This window comes from Marasmius oreades, chromosome 2 (assembly GCF_018924745.1).
Source record: "Marasmius oreades isolate 03SP1 chromosome 2, whole genome shotgun sequence".
Classification (NCBI taxonomy): domain Eukaryota; kingdom Fungi; phylum Basidiomycota; class Agaricomycetes; order Agaricales; family Marasmiaceae; genus Marasmius; species Marasmius oreades.
Window position 1 is genome coordinate 3,941,798 of NC_057324.1, and position 16,626 is coordinate 3,958,423.

General features: G+C 48.5%; 4 protein-coding genes across 5 annotated transcripts; 3 read left to right on the top strand and 1 right to left on the bottom strand.

The window, feature by feature from the left end:
• Window positions 1-82: 82 nt before the first annotated feature.
• On the top strand, window positions 83-4,892 carry E1B28_005037 (uncharacterized protein). Its single transcript, XM_043149577.1, has 9 exons — window positions 83-881; window positions 938-1,700; window positions 2,077-2,475; window positions 2,535-3,118; window positions 3,178-3,405; window positions 3,462-3,527; window positions 3,586-3,663; window positions 3,711-3,737; window positions 3,786-4,892. The coding sequence occupies exons 1-9, from the start codon at window positions 159-161 to the stop codon at window positions 4,779-4,781; spliced, it is 3,864 nt and encodes a 1,287-aa protein (XP_043014183.1). The 5' UTR covers window positions 83-158; the 3' UTR covers window positions 4,782-4,892.
• Window positions 4,893-5,027: 135 nt separating this feature from the next.
• Window positions 5,028-7,347, top strand: E1B28_005038 (uncharacterized protein). Its single transcript, XM_043149578.1, has 6 exons — window positions 5,028-5,301; window positions 5,356-5,715; window positions 5,766-6,151; window positions 6,205-6,281; window positions 6,335-6,896; window positions 6,965-7,347. The coding sequence occupies exons 1-6, from the start codon at window positions 5,088-5,090 to the stop codon at window positions 7,046-7,048; spliced, it is 1,683 nt and encodes a 560-aa protein (XP_043014184.1). The 5' UTR covers window positions 5,028-5,087; the 3' UTR covers window positions 7,049-7,347.
• Window positions 7,348-9,119: 1,772 nt separating this feature from the next.
• Window positions 9,120-12,965, top strand: E1B28_005039 (uncharacterized protein). Its single transcript, XM_043149579.1, has 7 exons — window positions 9,120-9,886; window positions 9,948-10,445; window positions 10,503-11,606; window positions 11,673-11,956; window positions 12,020-12,144; window positions 12,205-12,310; window positions 12,370-12,965. The coding sequence occupies exons 1-7, from the start codon at window positions 9,249-9,251 to the stop codon at window positions 12,792-12,794; spliced, it is 3,180 nt and encodes a 1,059-aa protein (XP_043014185.1). The 5' UTR covers window positions 9,120-9,248; the 3' UTR covers window positions 12,795-12,965.
• Window positions 12,773-15,413, bottom strand: E1B28_005040 (uncharacterized protein). Of its 2 annotated transcripts, none has more exons than XM_043149581.1 (10): window positions 14,994-15,413; window positions 14,731-14,934; window positions 14,642-14,679; window positions 14,521-14,591; window positions 14,403-14,473; window positions 13,923-14,353; window positions 13,733-13,869; window positions 13,325-13,685; window positions 13,205-13,261; window positions 12,773-13,149 (listed from the first exon to the last, which is right to left on the bottom strand). In XM_043149581.1, exons 1-8 carry the CDS (start codon window positions 15,222-15,224, stop codon window positions 13,648-13,650), a joined length of 1,221 nt encoding a protein of 406 aa, XP_043014187.1. In that variant the 5' UTR covers window positions 15,225-15,413; the 3' UTR covers window positions 12,773-13,149; window positions 13,205-13,261; window positions 13,325-13,647. The 2 variants fall into 2 exon arrangements, with proteins under 2 accessions (XP_043014187.1, XP_043014186.1); XM_043149580.1 differs by having other exon boundaries at window positions 12,940-13,149; window positions 13,325-13,687.
• Between the last annotated feature and the right edge of the window lie 1,213 nt (window positions 15,414-16,626).

The window sequence follows — 16,626 nt, forward strand, 5'->3', positions numbered from 1 at the left end:
GCGCCCAGTAATAAGCGCTATCGGAGTTTCAAGCTTGTTGCGGAGCTTGAAAGCTTTGGCCAAGGCTTTCATTTTGCCCCAACGTTGCGCCTTTTCCCTACCCTTCTCGCTGGCATTACCCCCTATTATTTTCTTGGTTTCTGGCTCGGGCACTAGGTATGCAGGAAGAGAACGATGTTCTTGACTGGGAAGAGGACGATGAACAACAAACACAAGTCCTCGCTGCTGAGGATGATGCCGATGGTGTTTCTTTAGGGTCCGGTTCTGGCGACGAAAGTGAAGTTCATACGGTGGCGGAGTCAGCAGAAGAGCTTATAACTCTCCCTGTGGCTGTTTCTGGACAAGGAGATACAAGTGGTGTATTGCGACAAGCGACGGTTCCTCCACCAACTTCTGCGCAGGGTGACGGCTCGTCCAAACCTCATTCTCGCTCCTCACTACAACGTCGGGATCCAGAAAACAACGGTTTCTCTGACTCGACTGCTTCGCCAGCGGCAAAAGGCAGTCGGAAAAAGCCAAAAAGAACTCGTGAACACCCCACATCCACGCTTCCGAAGGTTCATGGCCTTCCACCGAAACCTGTGGCATCAACTCTCGCGTTTTTGGCACCTTCTCATCCTTCTCTGACCGAAGCCACGGCTATGTCACAGTCGAAAGGTAAAACCAGCCTTCCTTCGGTTCCTTCCGGCAATACTAGCTCGAGAGCCATTGGTGACCAACGACCCCATTCCTCAGGCTCAAACACTAAATCCTCTTCGACAAAGTCTAATTCAGGAGCCGAAGCTTCTCTTCCACCTGATTGGCAGGTGCGCCATTCGAGGAGTAATGATGCGGTGTATTACTATAATACTCAAACCCACGAATCCACTTGGGTGAAGCCGGTGCGTTCTACCTGCAGTAGTTCCGATATCGGTACTGATGGTGCCGCCTTGTGTAGGTCCTCGAACGTTCAGATACTAATAGAGAAAGATCCGCGTTATCATTTGAAGATAGGCATTACAGACCTGGCGCCTCTGACGATACAGCTGGCAGCTCTAGACATAGATCTATAGCTTTGGAGGCCGAGGTTTCGCCATCTACTCGAAAGGATAATGGCCCCCCCGCCGGCGATACCTGGTTCCGTCGTTCTAGTTTTCACAACGACGAAGATGGGGACAGTGACGACTCTTACCACGGTCGTCCAGCGCGAAATCGAAGAGGGCATCGCTCTCTATCTCCCACTTCGCCACACCATTCAAAAGGTGTGGATGTGGATACTCATGCAACGCGACGCCCAACCTCACAACGCCAGCATGACCGTGTCTCGCGACTTGCCTTAGGTGATAGGGAACAAGATTTCGATCACATAATCTCCGAGCATGGACACAGAAAATCTGGTGCTGATGATCTCCAGATTCTTGATTCTGACCGTCATTGGGCTGCCAGTGACGAGATACACTCACATTCCAGGCAAGGGTACGATCATACTCCCGACAGTCAGAAACCAGCGACCAAATCTTCACGAAGACACCGACCAGTTTCACCTCAAGGACTTTTGTCACAAGCGCATGGAAATCGCCAACACGATCATGCAGAAACATCTTCCTACGAACCCTTTCGTGAGGGAAGGAAGAGAAATATTTACTCTTCTACTGCCTCGAGAAGTCGGGACACTGACTCACGGGAACAACGACAACCACAAAGCCTCTCATCCACTAACAGTACGTTAATCAGCCTCATACCCTACCTCTCCTCCCTCTCCTCCAGTGCGCATGCCTTCTATCCGGGTCTTCGTGCGTTTGCGTTGCCCGAGTTATGACGACTGCCCTGTAAGCTGTCTGCACTAGGATGTAGAGGCTGTGATGCGCTCCGCAGCGATCTGTCCGCTGTCTCCCCCCATATTCCTCACCACTCTTTCCTCTTATCCTCCTCTCGGCTACCGTTAGTGGACAAACGCTCATCATGGCTTATCCCTCTTCCTTCCCATTCTTCTACCCTCTGTGTTTTCTCGACAATCATGTTGCATCCACATCATGTTTTGCCACCTCTTTTTTGGATTCTTCTTTGTCTCCCCTTTCTTTTGTTTGCTTTTTATAGGGCACAGGTCACAGTCACCACCTCATATTCTGATCACGACTACTGGATTACCGCCGCCGCCACTCGCAGCGAGAAATTCCGCAACGTTAACCTCGTCCGTATCGGCATCGACTTTGGGAAGACGGAACAAACCTTCTCGATTTGCCCCTAATAGTGCCGCGTCAGTACCGGAAGATGTGGATGACTGGGTTCCGGACGAGTTCAGAACAGAAGTAATGAATGACCTCCCTCAAGATGCCGAAAATTCAAGAAGAGAGAGAAGCAGCGAACCAGACCGAGAAAACAGAGAAAAAGAATTCGACATTGGAGAAGAACGTCGACACGCCGGGTCAAGACCAGAGAGGGGACGTTCCGCTTCACCTACCGCGCCACTAGCTTCTCCCGATATCCCAGCCTCCCGTAGGTTCTCAGCCGCTCTCATGTTGTAGTTGCTGATCGAATCGTGTCTTTCTTTTCAGGTCGCAAACGCCAACCTCTCCCCCCGCAAAGTATGAGATTCCGCGAAATGACATCTGGCAGCGACGGTATACACCGAGATCCTCCTTCGCACAGGGACCGCGGCGATTCTTCCAAGCTCGGTCCTTCACTGATTACACCAACAGCAACGTCAATAAATATGCGAATGGATATTGACACCACACCATCTGCACCCAGGGCCTTCGATACATTGGAACCTCTTCCTCCAAGTGGACCTCGTGGACGAAGTAGAAGCCTAGACGGTGATGGCAGCCATGCTCGAGGTAGAGCACGACTATGGCGAGATAGGTCAAGAGGCAGGTCAAGATCGTATTCGAGGTCAAGATCGCGATCGAAGGAAAGAGAAATAATCCTACCAAGAGAAAGGGAACGAGAAATAGATCGCCTTAGGAGGGGAGATTCGACGCTTGAGCTTCCGAGAGGGCCCAGGGCGATGGAACACCATCCTGTTGACTCGAGCTCTAACGACCTGCAAGGTAGACGTCCATTGATGGTGCAACCTCCTCATCTTCCAGTGGCTCCGTTACCGCCTGTTGCTCCGGCTAGTCGTGGACGAGCTGGTAAAGTAAGACTCTTCCTTTGCTTTTGACATGCATTATGCACTGTTGCTCAATCACTTACCAGGGCCGTGGCCGTCGTGGTCGGGAACAAGTATCCGTGACTGGGACAAACAATATCCCTGTGGGAACACGGGGGCCTATTGATACTCCTGCACCTGCACCGAGATATTCTTCGCAGTACGATACCGTCCTGCCCTCCGTTCCACCCAGAGGCTTGACAGGCGGTAACGTTGTGCCGTTGAAGACTATTAGGAACCGAGGGTACACGACTCAAGTGGACGAGGATATTGTCGTGAGTCATTTTACCGGAATGAAATCTCTCTCTCATAGTGACGTATGCATGCGTAGGAACCACTGAGATCGTATTCTCGTTCTCGTTCTCGGACACCTCCACGCATGGCAAAGTCACCTGTGGTTTGTCGCTTTCCTCGCACTGAATGTGTTTGACGATGTTCATTCTTTGTGATCTTAGCGTCGCGATGAACGAGATGGGATGGAGATTGATAGAGCTGGCCGACCGGCCAGAACACGACGAGATAGTTTTCACAAGGTATGGTTGAAGTGTGCTTGATTTGCGGATTACTCATGCGAAGTTAGGGTCGGTATGACGCTCCATCTTTTACAGTAGGTTTTACCTCCTCAACCTTTACTTGTGCTCATGGTTATTTTTAGTCTGGGTATGAGGTACTACCACCGATTGAGCGAACCGAGGCTACGTCTCGTTCGTGGGATAACCAAAGTCCTGCACCTTTGTCGCCTCCCCGGTATCGCCCACGCGAACGCGAAGAGAGAGCAGCCACTCCGCCACCTTCTTCTCGGGAAAACTCTCGCGTCTCCCCGCATGACGGCCGAGACCGGAGGCGAGTTGATCGACACATCCGACGAAACGAGGATTCCATGGAGGATATTCGAGTTTCGCGCGATACGGACAGGGACAGAGGAAGGGAGGAGCGTAATGCGATTGCTGATAGCGGACAAGACAACAAACAGAATGGGTACAAGATGCAACATCCATTACCCATGAATCCCATGCTCTTGCGGATGGGACCTAGTTTACCTATTCAGTCCTCAGGTCCGTCTACGTCTCCATCGACATCCTATCCGAGGTATCGTGATCGGTCCCCGGCCCCGCTTCCCCTGATTTCCTCAGGTAGCAGGGACGGACATGCCCCGAGCTTCTTCAAGGATCCCCCCGACTCTCCTCCAGTACCGAGGCAGTCTAAGCCTCCTGTGAAAATCAGAAGACCACCACCGTTGACGCACGAAGCGCCTTCCTCTTCGAGTCAACGTGAGGAAACCCTTCCTCGACCTGCACCAATGATCATGGACAAACCGGATCATTTAGAGCCGCGAAGACCGAGCCCTCGTCGTGGTGGGTCGTTATTGGATCGATTATCAGGGGGTGTTGGGAATAGTCGAGAAGAAAACGTGATGCCATCGCTGAAAGAGCGAGTCTTAGTTCCCTCGAAGAGAGATCGAGGGGAATTGGATGAGCCGATGGGGCCAGATCGTCATGAAGATTATCATGCTGGGAATGATAGATGGGAGAGAGCCGATGACGGAGGACGAGGGACTTCTATCATTTACGAAGGGGGAACCGGAAAGAGACGACGACCACGTGGTGGTGGAAGCAGAAAACCCAGAAGGTCGAATAGAATGCCTGCATAACATTCTTGTCGGCCTTAAGCCCTTGCTGTTTCCTTTGTTTCTTGCTCGACACGTACTTTATTGTAGCATTGGCAGTATTCTTTTCAATTCAAAGGGTTACATATATTCACAGTACTGTATAACTGAATATGTCTGATTGACTAAGACCGTTCTGGATGATTAAAGGGGTTACGTTTAGGTAGACCCGTCCGACGGTCACGCGCCGACGTGAACGCACACCTTGGAGTAGGCTAATTTACCAGTACAGTGACATCCAAACATATATAAGACGGCTATGATCCTTAACATCCTTGTACCCAAATCACCATGTCTCTTTTATCTCAGCTTCCACCTTCTGGCTACGCGATTCTAGGCGTTGCTGGCATATTCGTAGCTCATTTCCTTCCCTGGCTTGTCGATCCTCATGGTTATAGGAGGTATCCTGGCCCTGTTTTGGCACAGTTCAGTGATATCTGGCTGCTATGGGCTGCTATGTCTGGTCACCGCTCGGAGAAGATTCATGAACTGCATGAAAAATATGGTCCGCGTCACGTTTTATTCATATTGCGTTGCAAAGTCTTATTCTCAGAAACAGGCCCTATAGTTCGTATCGCACCCAATCATCTTTCCATAGCGACTTCTTCTGCTCTTCAAACCGTTTACGCGCACGGAAATGGTGCACTCAAGTCACCGTTTTATGATGCATTCGTTTCTATCCAACGTGGACTTTTCAATACTCGCGATCGTGTTGAACATGCTCGCAAACGCAAGATCGTGTCACATATCTTCTCTCAGAAGAGCGTTGTCGAGTTCGAGCCTCACGTTCGGATGTACGTTGGTCAGCTTCTGGATCAATGGGAGCGTTTGTGCAACAAGGCTGTTAAGGGCGAATCAGGTCAAGAAGGAGACGGTTGGTTTGGAAAAGATGGCAGGTTATGGCTAGACTGCTTACCCTGTAAGTCGTCGTTTTCTCCGGATCCTTATTATCAATTCACTTTGACTCAGGGTGCAATTATCTTGCCTTCGACATCATCGGTGATCTGGCTTTTGGTGCACCATTCGGCATGCTCGTCGCCTGCAAGGACATCGCTCCCGTTCCCGTTGACCAAAAGGCCTGCATGGACACTTATGGACAGGATCACCAACCAACTCAGCAGAAGGAGATTCCGGCGGTAAAAGTTATCAACGGCCGCGGTGACTTTTCTGCTTCCATGGGCGTCATTCCACCCTGGTTGCGTCCTCTGGCAAAGAAGTCGCCATGGTTCAAACAAGGTGGAGAAGACGTCAAGACACTTGCAGGTATCGCGATCATGGCTGTGGCAAAACGGCTGAAAACCGAGAGTGGCCGAAGCGACCTATTACAGAAGCTCCAGAATTCAAAAGACGAACACGTGAGATTTCTATCATTATGTTCCAGCAACGGAAATGGACTAAGGTTTCATAGGGTAATCCCATGAGCAAAGGAGAATTGACGGCAGAGGCTCTAACCTTACTCATTGCCGGCTCTGATACGACGTCCAAGTAGGTTATCTGCCTTCTCCCGACTTCCCCTGAAACTAAGCTTCGTGACGCAGCTCTACTTGTGCAGCCATCTACTACCTCGCCACTAATCAATCAGCTCAAGCTAAACTTCAGCAAGAACTTGACGAGAACCTTCCTGGGGAACACACGGCGACGCTGGAAGCTGTAAAGAACTTGCCTTATCTCCAAGCCGTTATCAATGAATCCCTCCGTTTGCATTCTACCTCCGCTCTCGGCCTCCCGCGAATTGTTCCCGAAGACGGGATGGCTGTACCTCTCAGCTTCTCTGACGACGGTCCTCAGGTGGAGTTGAAACCGGGCTCCATCGTCAGCGTTCCTAGCTACACTATTCATCGTTCTGCCGAAATCTGGGGCGAAGATTACGAGTCCTTCAGACCTGAGCGATGGATTGAAGCGGAAGAGGAGTGGAAGGATATTCAAGCCAAGGGAGGAGAGGATAAGAATTCAAAGTACCGGCTCTTCCAGCAGACATTCAACCCCTTCAGTGTTGGACCACGAGCGTGTGTTGGGAAAAATTTGGCGAATCTGGAGTTGCAAATTATCGTCGCTTCGATTTTGAGGAAGTTCCACTTTGTTATGAAGAATGAGGGAGAGGTGAGTTTGAGTCGCTGGAATTTTCGTTTATTTTTTGCTAATTGTGGACCATTTTTTCTTTCTTTCAGCAATTGTCAACGAGAGAAGGATTCTTAAGAAAGCCGTTGCATTGTGGTGTCGGGATTAAGAAACGGGATGTTATTGATATTTAAAATACATATATCTGTGTTAGGATTACAACAGTTATGTTGTTTTTTCTTTGGTTTGGGATTATGTATGTGTGTATCCTACTAGGCAACTGTAATATAACAATTCAACACAAAAATAGTGATGATAACCCGTGTTCGCCGTGATACCTGTATGTAAAGGGTTAGTTCGTAGTCTGTCTGTTACAGTAGAGTAGCGGGAAGAATTCAAAGCAGTTGGGAAGCCTATCAGAATTCGGGAGAAGCTTTTCGAGATGCAGTGGGCCAGAGTCTCAGTCAATACAGCTGAAGTAGGGGCGGTTTGCCGCCCTCCTCCCCAACTGCAGATGTACAAGACCGTACCGAAACCAGCGAGGGTTACCACCATACGCATTCTAGTCACCTAAAATTAACGCACGGCATTAAAGGTGCAGTAAGTACGCGTACGTGGTAGGCAAGCGAAATAGCTGGAACTCCCTGTGGCGATTCGCGAATGTGTATATGTATTCATAAATCCCCATGTCAGCGATAGAACACCGATTGGCCGTATTCGCAGAAATCCCAAAAGTGGAGATCACGACAAGAAATGCCTCGAGCCTGCGCACACATATATCAAGGCGACGGAGGTACGAGGACGTGGAGTTGGAACGGAAGGCGAGGAGGGTAAACAAGATCTTTAGTGGTCATGACAGAATGAGTACGGTGATCTTGTTCCACGGGGTTGGTACCCTGGAGTTAGAGGAAAAAACGCGCACACTTGGACTGCTTGTGAACCTCAGTATTCCAGGGGAAGGCCTACTTTGTACTTGAACTTCCGACTTCGTACAATGCATCCGTTCGAACATGTTTCCACGCTGGGATTATCCAGAGACGCTAAACTGTGATCGAGTGGTTCTTCATGCAACCAATGACCGTTGGAAGTCTCTTGAAGACCACGGTATTGTGACATTAGTAGAAACGAAGTAGTTGAATACAAGTCCACTGTTTCCCACGCTCTCTCATGTCTCCAATCGCCGTTCTGAAGACGTTGAAGGAAACTGAAATGGGGGTTGTCCAATCCAGTCTCCAGTCAGTATAGCAGGCCGTGGCATGAAGATGGGTCAAAGAGCAGTTCAAATTTCCGAGCACGACGTTTGTAACGATCAGAAGCGGATTACCTGAGACGATCGGTCGCTGCCGTATCCATCTTCCTTCCTCTAAAACTCCTCTTCACTCGCCCTCGATGTTTTCCCATCTCAATCCTAATATTATGTGCAAGCCCAAGGTGCAAAAGGTTTCACATCATCACAAGTTAGCTGGTCGAAATGAAGTCAAAATACACCCACAGGACGTACGTGGCTCTTCTGCTCTCTGTTTTGAACAAATCAAGGTCTTAGTACTCGATGGGAGACGCAGGCAGCGGCAGCCATTCTCTCGGCTTGAGGGTATCAACGTCCTCGACGGGTTAAAGTTGCCAAACAAAACGCAAGACTTATTTATGGAATCATTCACCTTCAATTTGTGCTTGACCAGAAGAAGGAACCCCGATCGCCTCAAATCCTACCCGCGTCTGTGAAGACAGTTACCAACTGCCGTAGCTGGGAATACCCAAGAATGCCAAGTTTTAGGCTGCAGCCTGCAATATTATCAACCTCAAGGGAACTTCGACCAATTTCATCGCCTTCCTCGAAGAATGACCACAGTTGACTGAATTCGTGTACACATTCAACACTTCGTACTATCCGAACAAGCTTTCAATCGATACAATCCGGTAGTAGGTTGCGCGATATGTCGTCTCGAAGGCTTGAATCGTAATCTTTTAATTATCTGATCCCGAAGGTGTCGAAGAGTTTCACTCCGTCCCTTTGCATGAATGTTGAAAAAGCCTGGATTACATGCCAATTACACGCGTTCCTGCGCTCAGCTAGCCTCCCGTCACCCTTGGCGTACTGCGAGTCTGCCACCATGAAGTTGACCTGAAGACAGAATATGTGAACCACAGCTGTAATTACTAGCTTAGTTGAGCTGAACTGTACCGCGTTTGAGGTACCTCGTAGACGTCCATACCGATTCAGGTGTTCGGTTCCGATTTACATACATGCACTTTGTGAGAAAAACAAAAACGCCTCAACCGCGTTCGACCCAAAACCGCAGCTACTTCGTACCCTCCACCACGATTCGCTCGTTCTTTCTTTCCTTCTTCCTACTTCCACTCTTTCTCTCTTTTTGTATCTCTAGAATTACTTTCATGCCAGGTTTACTCCTGAACCCCCGTTTCTGCTCCGAGTTCCTCGAAGGAAACTGTCGACATGGCGAAGGTTGTCGGCACAGGCATGACATACGACGCTGCGAATGCGGATTAATCCTTCCTTCCTCGGATTATGCCAGTCATTCGGGTGGGAAAAGACATAAAGAGGCGATTGCTGGGAGAGCTTTGCGTCCTCGACGAAGACCCCCTAGTCGGGTTCCAAGGCAGAATGGAAACAGCTCATCCTCAAGCTACTATTACGACAAATCAGACCTGGACGCACGACCTGAACAAGGTCATTTTAGTGGCTCAGCGAGTGTTCCTCGTTGTCCGAAATGTAGCAGGTTTATTTCGGCGGAGCTTTATCAAGATCATGTCAAGTCTCATGATACTCAGTCGGAACTTGAAACTGCTAGAAAAACAGTCGAGGCCAACAAGAATGGGATCACGATCTCTGGGCTCGATGGGGTTGATTTCGGTATTGTCGCTGGGCCGGAGGAGGAGGGTAGTGAAGAGGAACAGGAGTCGGTGGTGGTGTCATTGGAGATGACACGCGAATGCGAGTTACCTGCGTCGCCCTTGAAGCTCGTGAAGTGTAGGCTTCTATCTTCAGTCAGGGGAGACGAAGTTGGGAATCGGTGTGTTCTTTCTTACAGTGCCAGGGTTTACCTGTCTAACCATTTTTCTCTATTCTGGCAGTTTTTCAGCCAACTTGATCGGCTCTCCATTCATCAATCCACCTCGTACGAGAATCCTGAACGTTACATTCCACCCATCTTATGCTGGACGTTACGAAGACACGTTAGAACTCGTTTTTTTCGATATTTCTTCTCGCACTCGTTTTGTCATTCAGCGTCGACTCAGTGCTACCGTCGGTGATCGTGTTGACCATGAAGCGATTCTAGCTTCAGTAACGCCGTATCGTCGACGAAAACGCGGCATACCTCTCCGACTTGATGGCCCCGTCAAGACAAGCACAAGACCATCTACCTGGACCAGGACAGAATGGAAATCATTCTTGCCCAAGTTCGATGTGCCGAAAACACTCACCGATGTTTTGTACAAGAGCGGTGGGGTTCCACGGTCGAAGAAAGAGACGTTCGAAACATTAAAGACATTTATCTCCCCCACGTTCAACACTAAAACGTATGGGGCAAGATTCCAGTTGATGCTTCACCTTGAAGAAGAACAGATGAAGTAGGTTTTTTGGTCATTCTGTTTTCAACTTTGTGATGTTTATGATCAATCATTAAGATTTGAATTGGATGCATACGCCATGGAAGGCGTCACTCTCCAACCCAACCATCCTCGATATAAGCTCGAGGTCAAAGGTCTTTCCGAAGGCCGCCCCTCGGTTCTAGTCGGAGATTTTATACTCGTACGACAACAACACGCGACGGACAAAACCTGGTTCGAAGGTCGCGTTCATCAAGTACACGAATCTCACGTTAGTCTCCGCTTCGGAGACGACTTCAATACCTACCGTGGCACATCCTTTGATATCCAGTTTGTTTTGAATCGTCTATCCTTGCGTCGCATGCATGCAGCCGTCACGAACATCAACAATCCTGAGAGGCTGTTGTTCCCTGGCTCTCTACATCTGAGGCAGAAGCACAACCAGCGGGTTACCCAACAACAGGTGGAGGAGATCGTGCCGATTAATCGCTTAATTGGGGAAGATCCTGAACAGCTACAGACAGTCGCTGCGATCGTCAATTTACCTCCCGGTAGTGTTCCTTTCGTTGTTTTTGGTCCACCAGGTACCGGTAAAACCGTCACCCTTGTCGAAGCTATCCGTCAAATCCTAATCCGTGACCCCGACTCCCGCATTGTCGCTTGTGCACCAAGCAACTCTGCTGCAGACTTGCTTGCGAATAAGCTTTCGGATCTCGGAACCTCTCAAGTCTTCCGGCTCAACTCTTTATCGCGGCCGTTCAAGGATCTTCCGGACACCCTAAAGAAGTTCAGTTTGACAAATGATAATGAGGTTTTTGCTATGCCATCCGGAGCTGATTTTATCAAAAAATTCCGTGTCATTGTTGCCACTTGCCTCAGTGCGGGTGTACCGGCATCCTTGGGGGTTGAGCGTGGATTCTTCTCGCATATCTTCGTTGACGAATGTGGACAGGCGACTGAACCTGCTGTTATGGTTCCCTTGAAGAGTTTGGTAGGGGAAGACACGAATGTGATTGTGGCTGGTGATAATAAACAGCTGGGGCCTATTGTGCATTCTGCGTTGGCGGCCAAGTTTGGGTTGAAGACGAGTTATTTAGCGAGGATTATGGAGAGGGATATCTATGATTTGGGAGAGGATGGAGGGGGGGGAGTAGGAGGAGAAGGAGGGGGGAAAGGTGTTACGTGGGTTTCTTGTTACTTCATCCTTGACTTTTCCTTCCAGCTGATCCCTTTCGTTTCTCTTCTCAGTATCATCAAACTTGTCCGCAATTTCCGTTCTCATCCTGCTATATTGAATTTCTCCAACGAACATTTTTACAACCGCGAGCTGCAGTACTTGGGGAATCCTGTTCAGACGCATAGCTTGGAGAATGTGGATGAGCTTCCGACGAAACGCTTCCCGGTTATTTTCCATGGCATTGTGGGGAAGGATATGAGGGAAGATGAATCGCCGTCCTATTTCAACATCGAAGAGGCGCTTTTGGTGAGGAAGTATGTTATGAACTTGGTTGGGAATAGAAAGAATAAGATTAGTGAGTTTGAGCTTGGGGCTCACACCTTTTTTCAAAAGTGTTGATTATGCTGCTACGATGTAGAACCGGGAGACATCGGGGTCATTACACCGTATCATGCACAGAGAATCAAGATACTGAATCTATTTCATCGCGATCCGAAGTTGCGCGATATTAAAGTTGGGAGTGTGGAAGAGTTCCAAGGACAGGTATGGTGGTGTCTCATGCATAAGGAGTTGGTAGCTTATCTCTTTTGCCTTCTACTCTAGGAACGACGCGTCATCATCATCTCGACGGTTCGAAGCAACACGAATTTCATTGCGACTGATATCCGTCGGACATTGGGTTTCGTTGCGAACCCTCATCGGTTCAACGGTTAGTCTGCAATCTCTTCATTCCGTTTCTTTCTACGGTCCTTAATGGTTTTCTTCAAGTGGCAATCACACGCGCACAAGCCCTTCTCATAGTTATTGGGAATCCCCTCGTGCTCGGGTTAGATCCTCTCTGGCGTGCTTTCATGAATTACGTTCATACCAATGGCGGTTGGTGTGGTGCACCTCCTAGCTGGAATACCTATGAACCTGTGGATACTGCTGAATCCAGTTACAGTTACGGAGAGGTGGAGAACCAGTTCGTTGCAGCTGCTAGAAGGGCGGCTATTGGCGAAGCTGAAGAAGAACTTGCGAGGTTGAAAGCGTTGATTGCGAGGAATAACGATGAGATTCTTGGGATTGAGAGTGGTTTGGATGAGTTGGATCTGGATGATGATTTTGCTGGTGATGATAGTGATGGTGATGACGATGAGATCGTCGGAAGGTTTGGATTTGGGGAGGGAAAGGTGTTTAGGGAGGAGGACTGAAGGATCTGTTAGGAGTTGGATCTTTTTTTTTGGCTTTCTTGATGTGTGTGCTTGAGATCTATTTGATTAATTGGTTGCTGAAAATCTATCAATACGATTGCGATGTTTTTGTGTAGTTGATTAGGAGAGAGGTCGTCTAGAACCTACATAAGTGTTGAAATTGACCCGGTCGTCTTACTAGTACATGAGATGTGAATTGTAATAACATAAAGCCGTGGTTACAGCCCAATGCTGAACCATTCTCCGAATTGACCACATCGCTCCGACTACATCAATGCCGCCGAAATGTTTGATTCCTTAACGGCGGCGTACGTGAACGGAGCTGTGAGTACTGACCAAATTGAACTGATCGTGGCTGCCAGAGGAATAGTCAGTAGTTGAGAACAGAGAGGGAAGGATGGCGGGCTCACATTGACCTTGACCATCACTGCATAGATTCTCCACAACATTCAATGCTTCAGAGGGGCCTGACAAACCGAGGGAGTGTGAGTTGTCGGACCGATACAAGGCGAAAACGAATGGAAACTCACCCGCACCCAATTCTTCACACCTAGCTGACCCTGACTCTGGCTGAACTTCATATATGGGATATCCGAGGTAACGTGTGAAGTTGGTGGTGGTTGGATCAAATCCTCTTGCGATCTGCCATTTGTGTATGGTTTTGTACGTCTTGCTAGACCAGCAATGTTTGTATACGGAGCCGTTCACCTCAAGGTCTGCGGGTAGACCAAGGTAGTCACAACGATGGCGTGGGATGGGTGTTTCTCCATCTTCGTCATAAGACCATGAACCGTCTTCGCGTAGTGGAAGAAAGAAGTATATTGGTGGACCTTTTGACCTTCGTAGCGAGTATTTAATTAGTTCTCTTAAGTGGAAGTATGGCAGGATGAGCTCTAAAAATATCAGATTGGGTAGAGGATATACAATGCAAGACTCACTGTAAGACGACAGATCGTCGTTCGATGAAATTCCAAATCTGTCAAAGATACTCCACGCCTGTGAGAGCCAGGCACGTTTATCACGGAATCTGTCGGAGCGTAATCTCAGAATTGAGCTTTCGTCTGTAAGAGTAAATCTGTAGTAATGTTGATCAGCCACTGACATTCAAGTGATATTTATTCAACGCACCTTGTTCTTCCATCTGGCATAACGACTCGGTCGCCAAGGCACTGATCTCCATACCAGGAGCTGGTCCCGACTGCGATTATGGAATCCGTCTTACTAGAAAGGATGTAGGGTTGATTATGAATCGGAGATTTCTCTTCTACTATCTCGGACGTGCAGTGGAGCATATCAATGATGTCTCTGTCGAATTCCTTGACCAATGGCAACCGAGACAAGTAGCGGAAGCAAACATCTTCGTCGAGAAGAAGTTCGACACTTGATGCCAGCGTCTCGACAGCGGCGAAACCGAATCGAAATCGAAAGCGAGCGGGCCCCATCACTTCACGAATCAAACTTTCAAATAGCCTGCGAGCGGGCCCCTTTACTCCACGAACCAACGTGCCTCGCTCGGGATCTATCCACACCTTAGATGGCCTACAGTTCCATATTTTCCACTGTGTAAGCTGTTCAAATCGAGGACATAAAACTAGACTTGATGCTTACAGCCAATGTTCGTGCATAACCTCGTCCGAGCACTCCAAGCCTATGCCAGAAATGGTCGAGAGGCAGAAGCTCTGCACCAATCTGTCAGCGAGAACGCAGACAACGACGGTAAACTGACCTCCATGAAATATCAGCAGAGGCACACTCGCCGCCCGGTTGATACCGAACAGTTGCATCTTCGTTGTGTTTCTGGTATCCACTCAGTTAATGCCCCCCCAAGACAGTGCAAGCATACGTACGGAGCTTTCGAAAACCATTGAAAGTCTGTCTTCCATGCCTATAAGAACTCTTTATACTCGCAACTCAAGTCAAAAACACTGGCCCGTACCTCATCCTTTTCTGGTCCACCGTACGAAACTACCGTGAATCTCGAGCCCTTTTCACCACGGATTTTGGCAACACAAATCGTTCGATCGACACGAAGGCGTCTCTCTTCCCACCGCTCCCTAACACTGACGTCCCATCGCCTTGGGTAAATTTCACAATGTATATCCCGGATTCTATGTACTGCACCAAGCTTAATCCTGTAGAACTGTAGACCTTATTAACCCTTTGTCGCCGATAATGGAAAAAAAAATGCAAAATACGTACTTCGTCGTATATCGTATGCTCCTTCTTCTGCTGAACCATCTCTTTATAGAAATGATTTCTCTGGTTTCCCGTAATCGCGTTGAATGTGCCCTGTCCAATCGAAACACCGCAGGCTTCTTGGAAGAAACTCATTGCAAATGGGTGAAGAGAGGAAGAAAGTTGGGAGCAGTGGTCAATGCATGGATTGCAGTTATATAGCCTTTGGATCAGCAGACTTGATGAACATAGCATAGGGATGTTCCCAATGCTGTTGAACGGTTCTTGATCCAGTACCCACTATATCCGTCGTCGAATTTTAATCCAGTTCCTCTGTGCGTCGTAAACGATTCATGTGAGTTGATAATTGACACTACATTGAGCATCTGTACTGTGCGCAGCGGGTGATATGGCTGATTCGCTGGCCGGGGGACTGGACATGGTTAATCCCAGTCTGTATCTGAATATCAGACTTCATATAAGGATACGCCGCCTACCCGCACGTGTGACAGTCCAAATTAGGCAACCTCATGCACGACTTCAGTCCAAAACACTCGATTAAAGTCTCTCAGTAATTTTATGCATAATTGGCTCCCAAGATTTCATAGAAAATCACATCTATTTCAGATCCCGCACAAGATTATGTCCAAATCTCTGCTTAAATCAAAGTTATCCACGTTTTCATGTGTAAATCACGACTTAACGCGCCTTCCATCTCGATCCACCTTTGCTAGTATGCCTGATGTCAAGAAATGGAAAAAAATTGCGTATCAAAAACCTTCTTGAATCTGGAGAAAGGATTGAAAAAGGGTTAAAACGCGTCAAACGCGTCGAACAAGCTTCATCGCCGCATAAAAGGCGCCGGGTTGATGAAGGCGGACTTGTCAGCCTATTTTGAGGATAACTCAATGAATTTTCATTTTCTAGTGAACTGGTGAGGGCTACATCGAGTTATCATGTAATTAAACAAAATCTTGGAGCCAGATTTCTTAGAATACTCTAAAAAATGAAAACAGGAGTATTTTTTCGTCGTCGACGAAGAGGTATTGCCTAATATTAATCTGGCCGGAATCGTCACGTTGTGACAGGGTAGGCGGCGTATGAAAGTCGTCTACCTTACGAACCTCGACCCTTGTTCAACCAGCCTGATAAAATCCCCCTGCACAAGCCCTTACGACACCCGAAAGATCGACGAGGCAGTATGCATTTCCAACGCGTACAACGCGCCTCAACTGTGTAGCCTGTGTCTTGGGGGGAAACAGCCTCGCGTGCGCGTGCTGGTCCGACGTAAAAATATATCGGCGAGCGCATCACAGATGAAAGGGCGTTGTACGAATATCCAGTTCGAGTAAATTCGGAAGTTTGGATGCAATATGGAGGGGGTTTGAGGAGAGCGAGGCTCACCACGAGCGAGGCTGTGTCTGGACTACAATCTTACTTATCCCTTGACTCCAACTGACTCGCTGCGGAGTTTCTTTTCGATGGTGACAGTCGATCGATGGATTCGGGACAGTGAAGGATGCGCGCTTTATCATTGTGTGTCCCGAGTGGTTAGGCCTTTAGGGCTTTGTCTGTAAGGGTCACCCCCTTATTACTCTTGGTTCTAGTTCACTCCTAGTCACGTCCCCTTTCTTTCCGATTCTCCTATCATTGGCTC

What these genes read in the sequence shown, in the direction of transcription:
- E1B28_005037 (XM_043149577.1), top strand. Translation starts at nt 159, where the DNA reads ATGCAGGAAGAGAACGATGTTCTTGACTGGGAAGAGGACGATGAACAA. An exon ending in TCCCGATATCCCAGCCTCCC is followed by an intron (nt 2,476 to 2,534) that starts GTAGGTTCTCAG and finishes CTTTCTTTTCAG; the next exon opens with GTCGCAAACGCCAACCTCTC. An exon ending in ATGACGCTCCATCTTTTACA is followed by an intron (nt 3,738 to 3,785) that starts GTAGGTTTTACC and finishes GGTTATTTTTAG; the next exon opens with TCTGGGTATGAGGTACTACC.
- E1B28_005038 (XM_043149578.1), top strand. Translation starts at nt 5,088, where the DNA reads ATGTCTCTTTTATCTCAGCTTCCACCTTCTGGCTACGCGATTCTAGGC. An exon ending in TGAACTGCATGAAAAATATG is followed by an intron (nt 5,302 to 5,355) that starts GTCCGCGTCACG and finishes TCTCAGAAACAG; the next exon opens with GCCCTATAGTTCGTATCGCA. An exon ending in AGAATTCAAAAGACGAACAC is followed by an intron (nt 6,152 to 6,204) that starts GTGAGATTTCTA and finishes AAGGTTTCATAG; the next exon opens with GGTAATCCCATGAGCAAAGG.
- E1B28_005039 (XM_043149579.1), top strand. Translation starts at nt 9,249, where the DNA reads ATGCCAGGTTTACTCCTGAACCCCCGTTTCTGCTCCGAGTTCCTCGAA. An exon ending in GGAGGGGGGAAAGGTGTTAC is followed by an intron (nt 11,607 to 11,672) that starts GTGGGTTTCTTG and finishes TTCTCTTCTCAG; the next exon opens with TATCATCAAACTTGTCCGCA. An exon ending in GAACCCTCATCGGTTCAACG is followed by an intron (nt 12,311 to 12,369) that starts GTTAGTCTGCAA and finishes GTTTTCTTCAAG; the next exon opens with TGGCAATCACACGCGCACAA.
- E1B28_005040 (XM_043149580.1), bottom strand. Translation starts at nt 15,224, where the DNA reads ATGCTATGTTCATCAAGTCTGCTGATCCAAAGGCTATATAACTGCAAT. An exon ending in CAATGGTTTTCGAAAGCTCC is followed by an intron (nt 14,592 to 14,641) that starts GTACGTATGCTT and finishes AGTGGATACCAG; the next exon opens with AAACACAACGAAGATGCAAC. An exon ending in TCTGCTGATATTTCATGGAG is followed by an intron (nt 14,474 to 14,520) that starts GTCAGTTTACCG and finishes AGATTGGTGCAG; the next exon opens with AGCTTCTGCCTCTCGACCAT.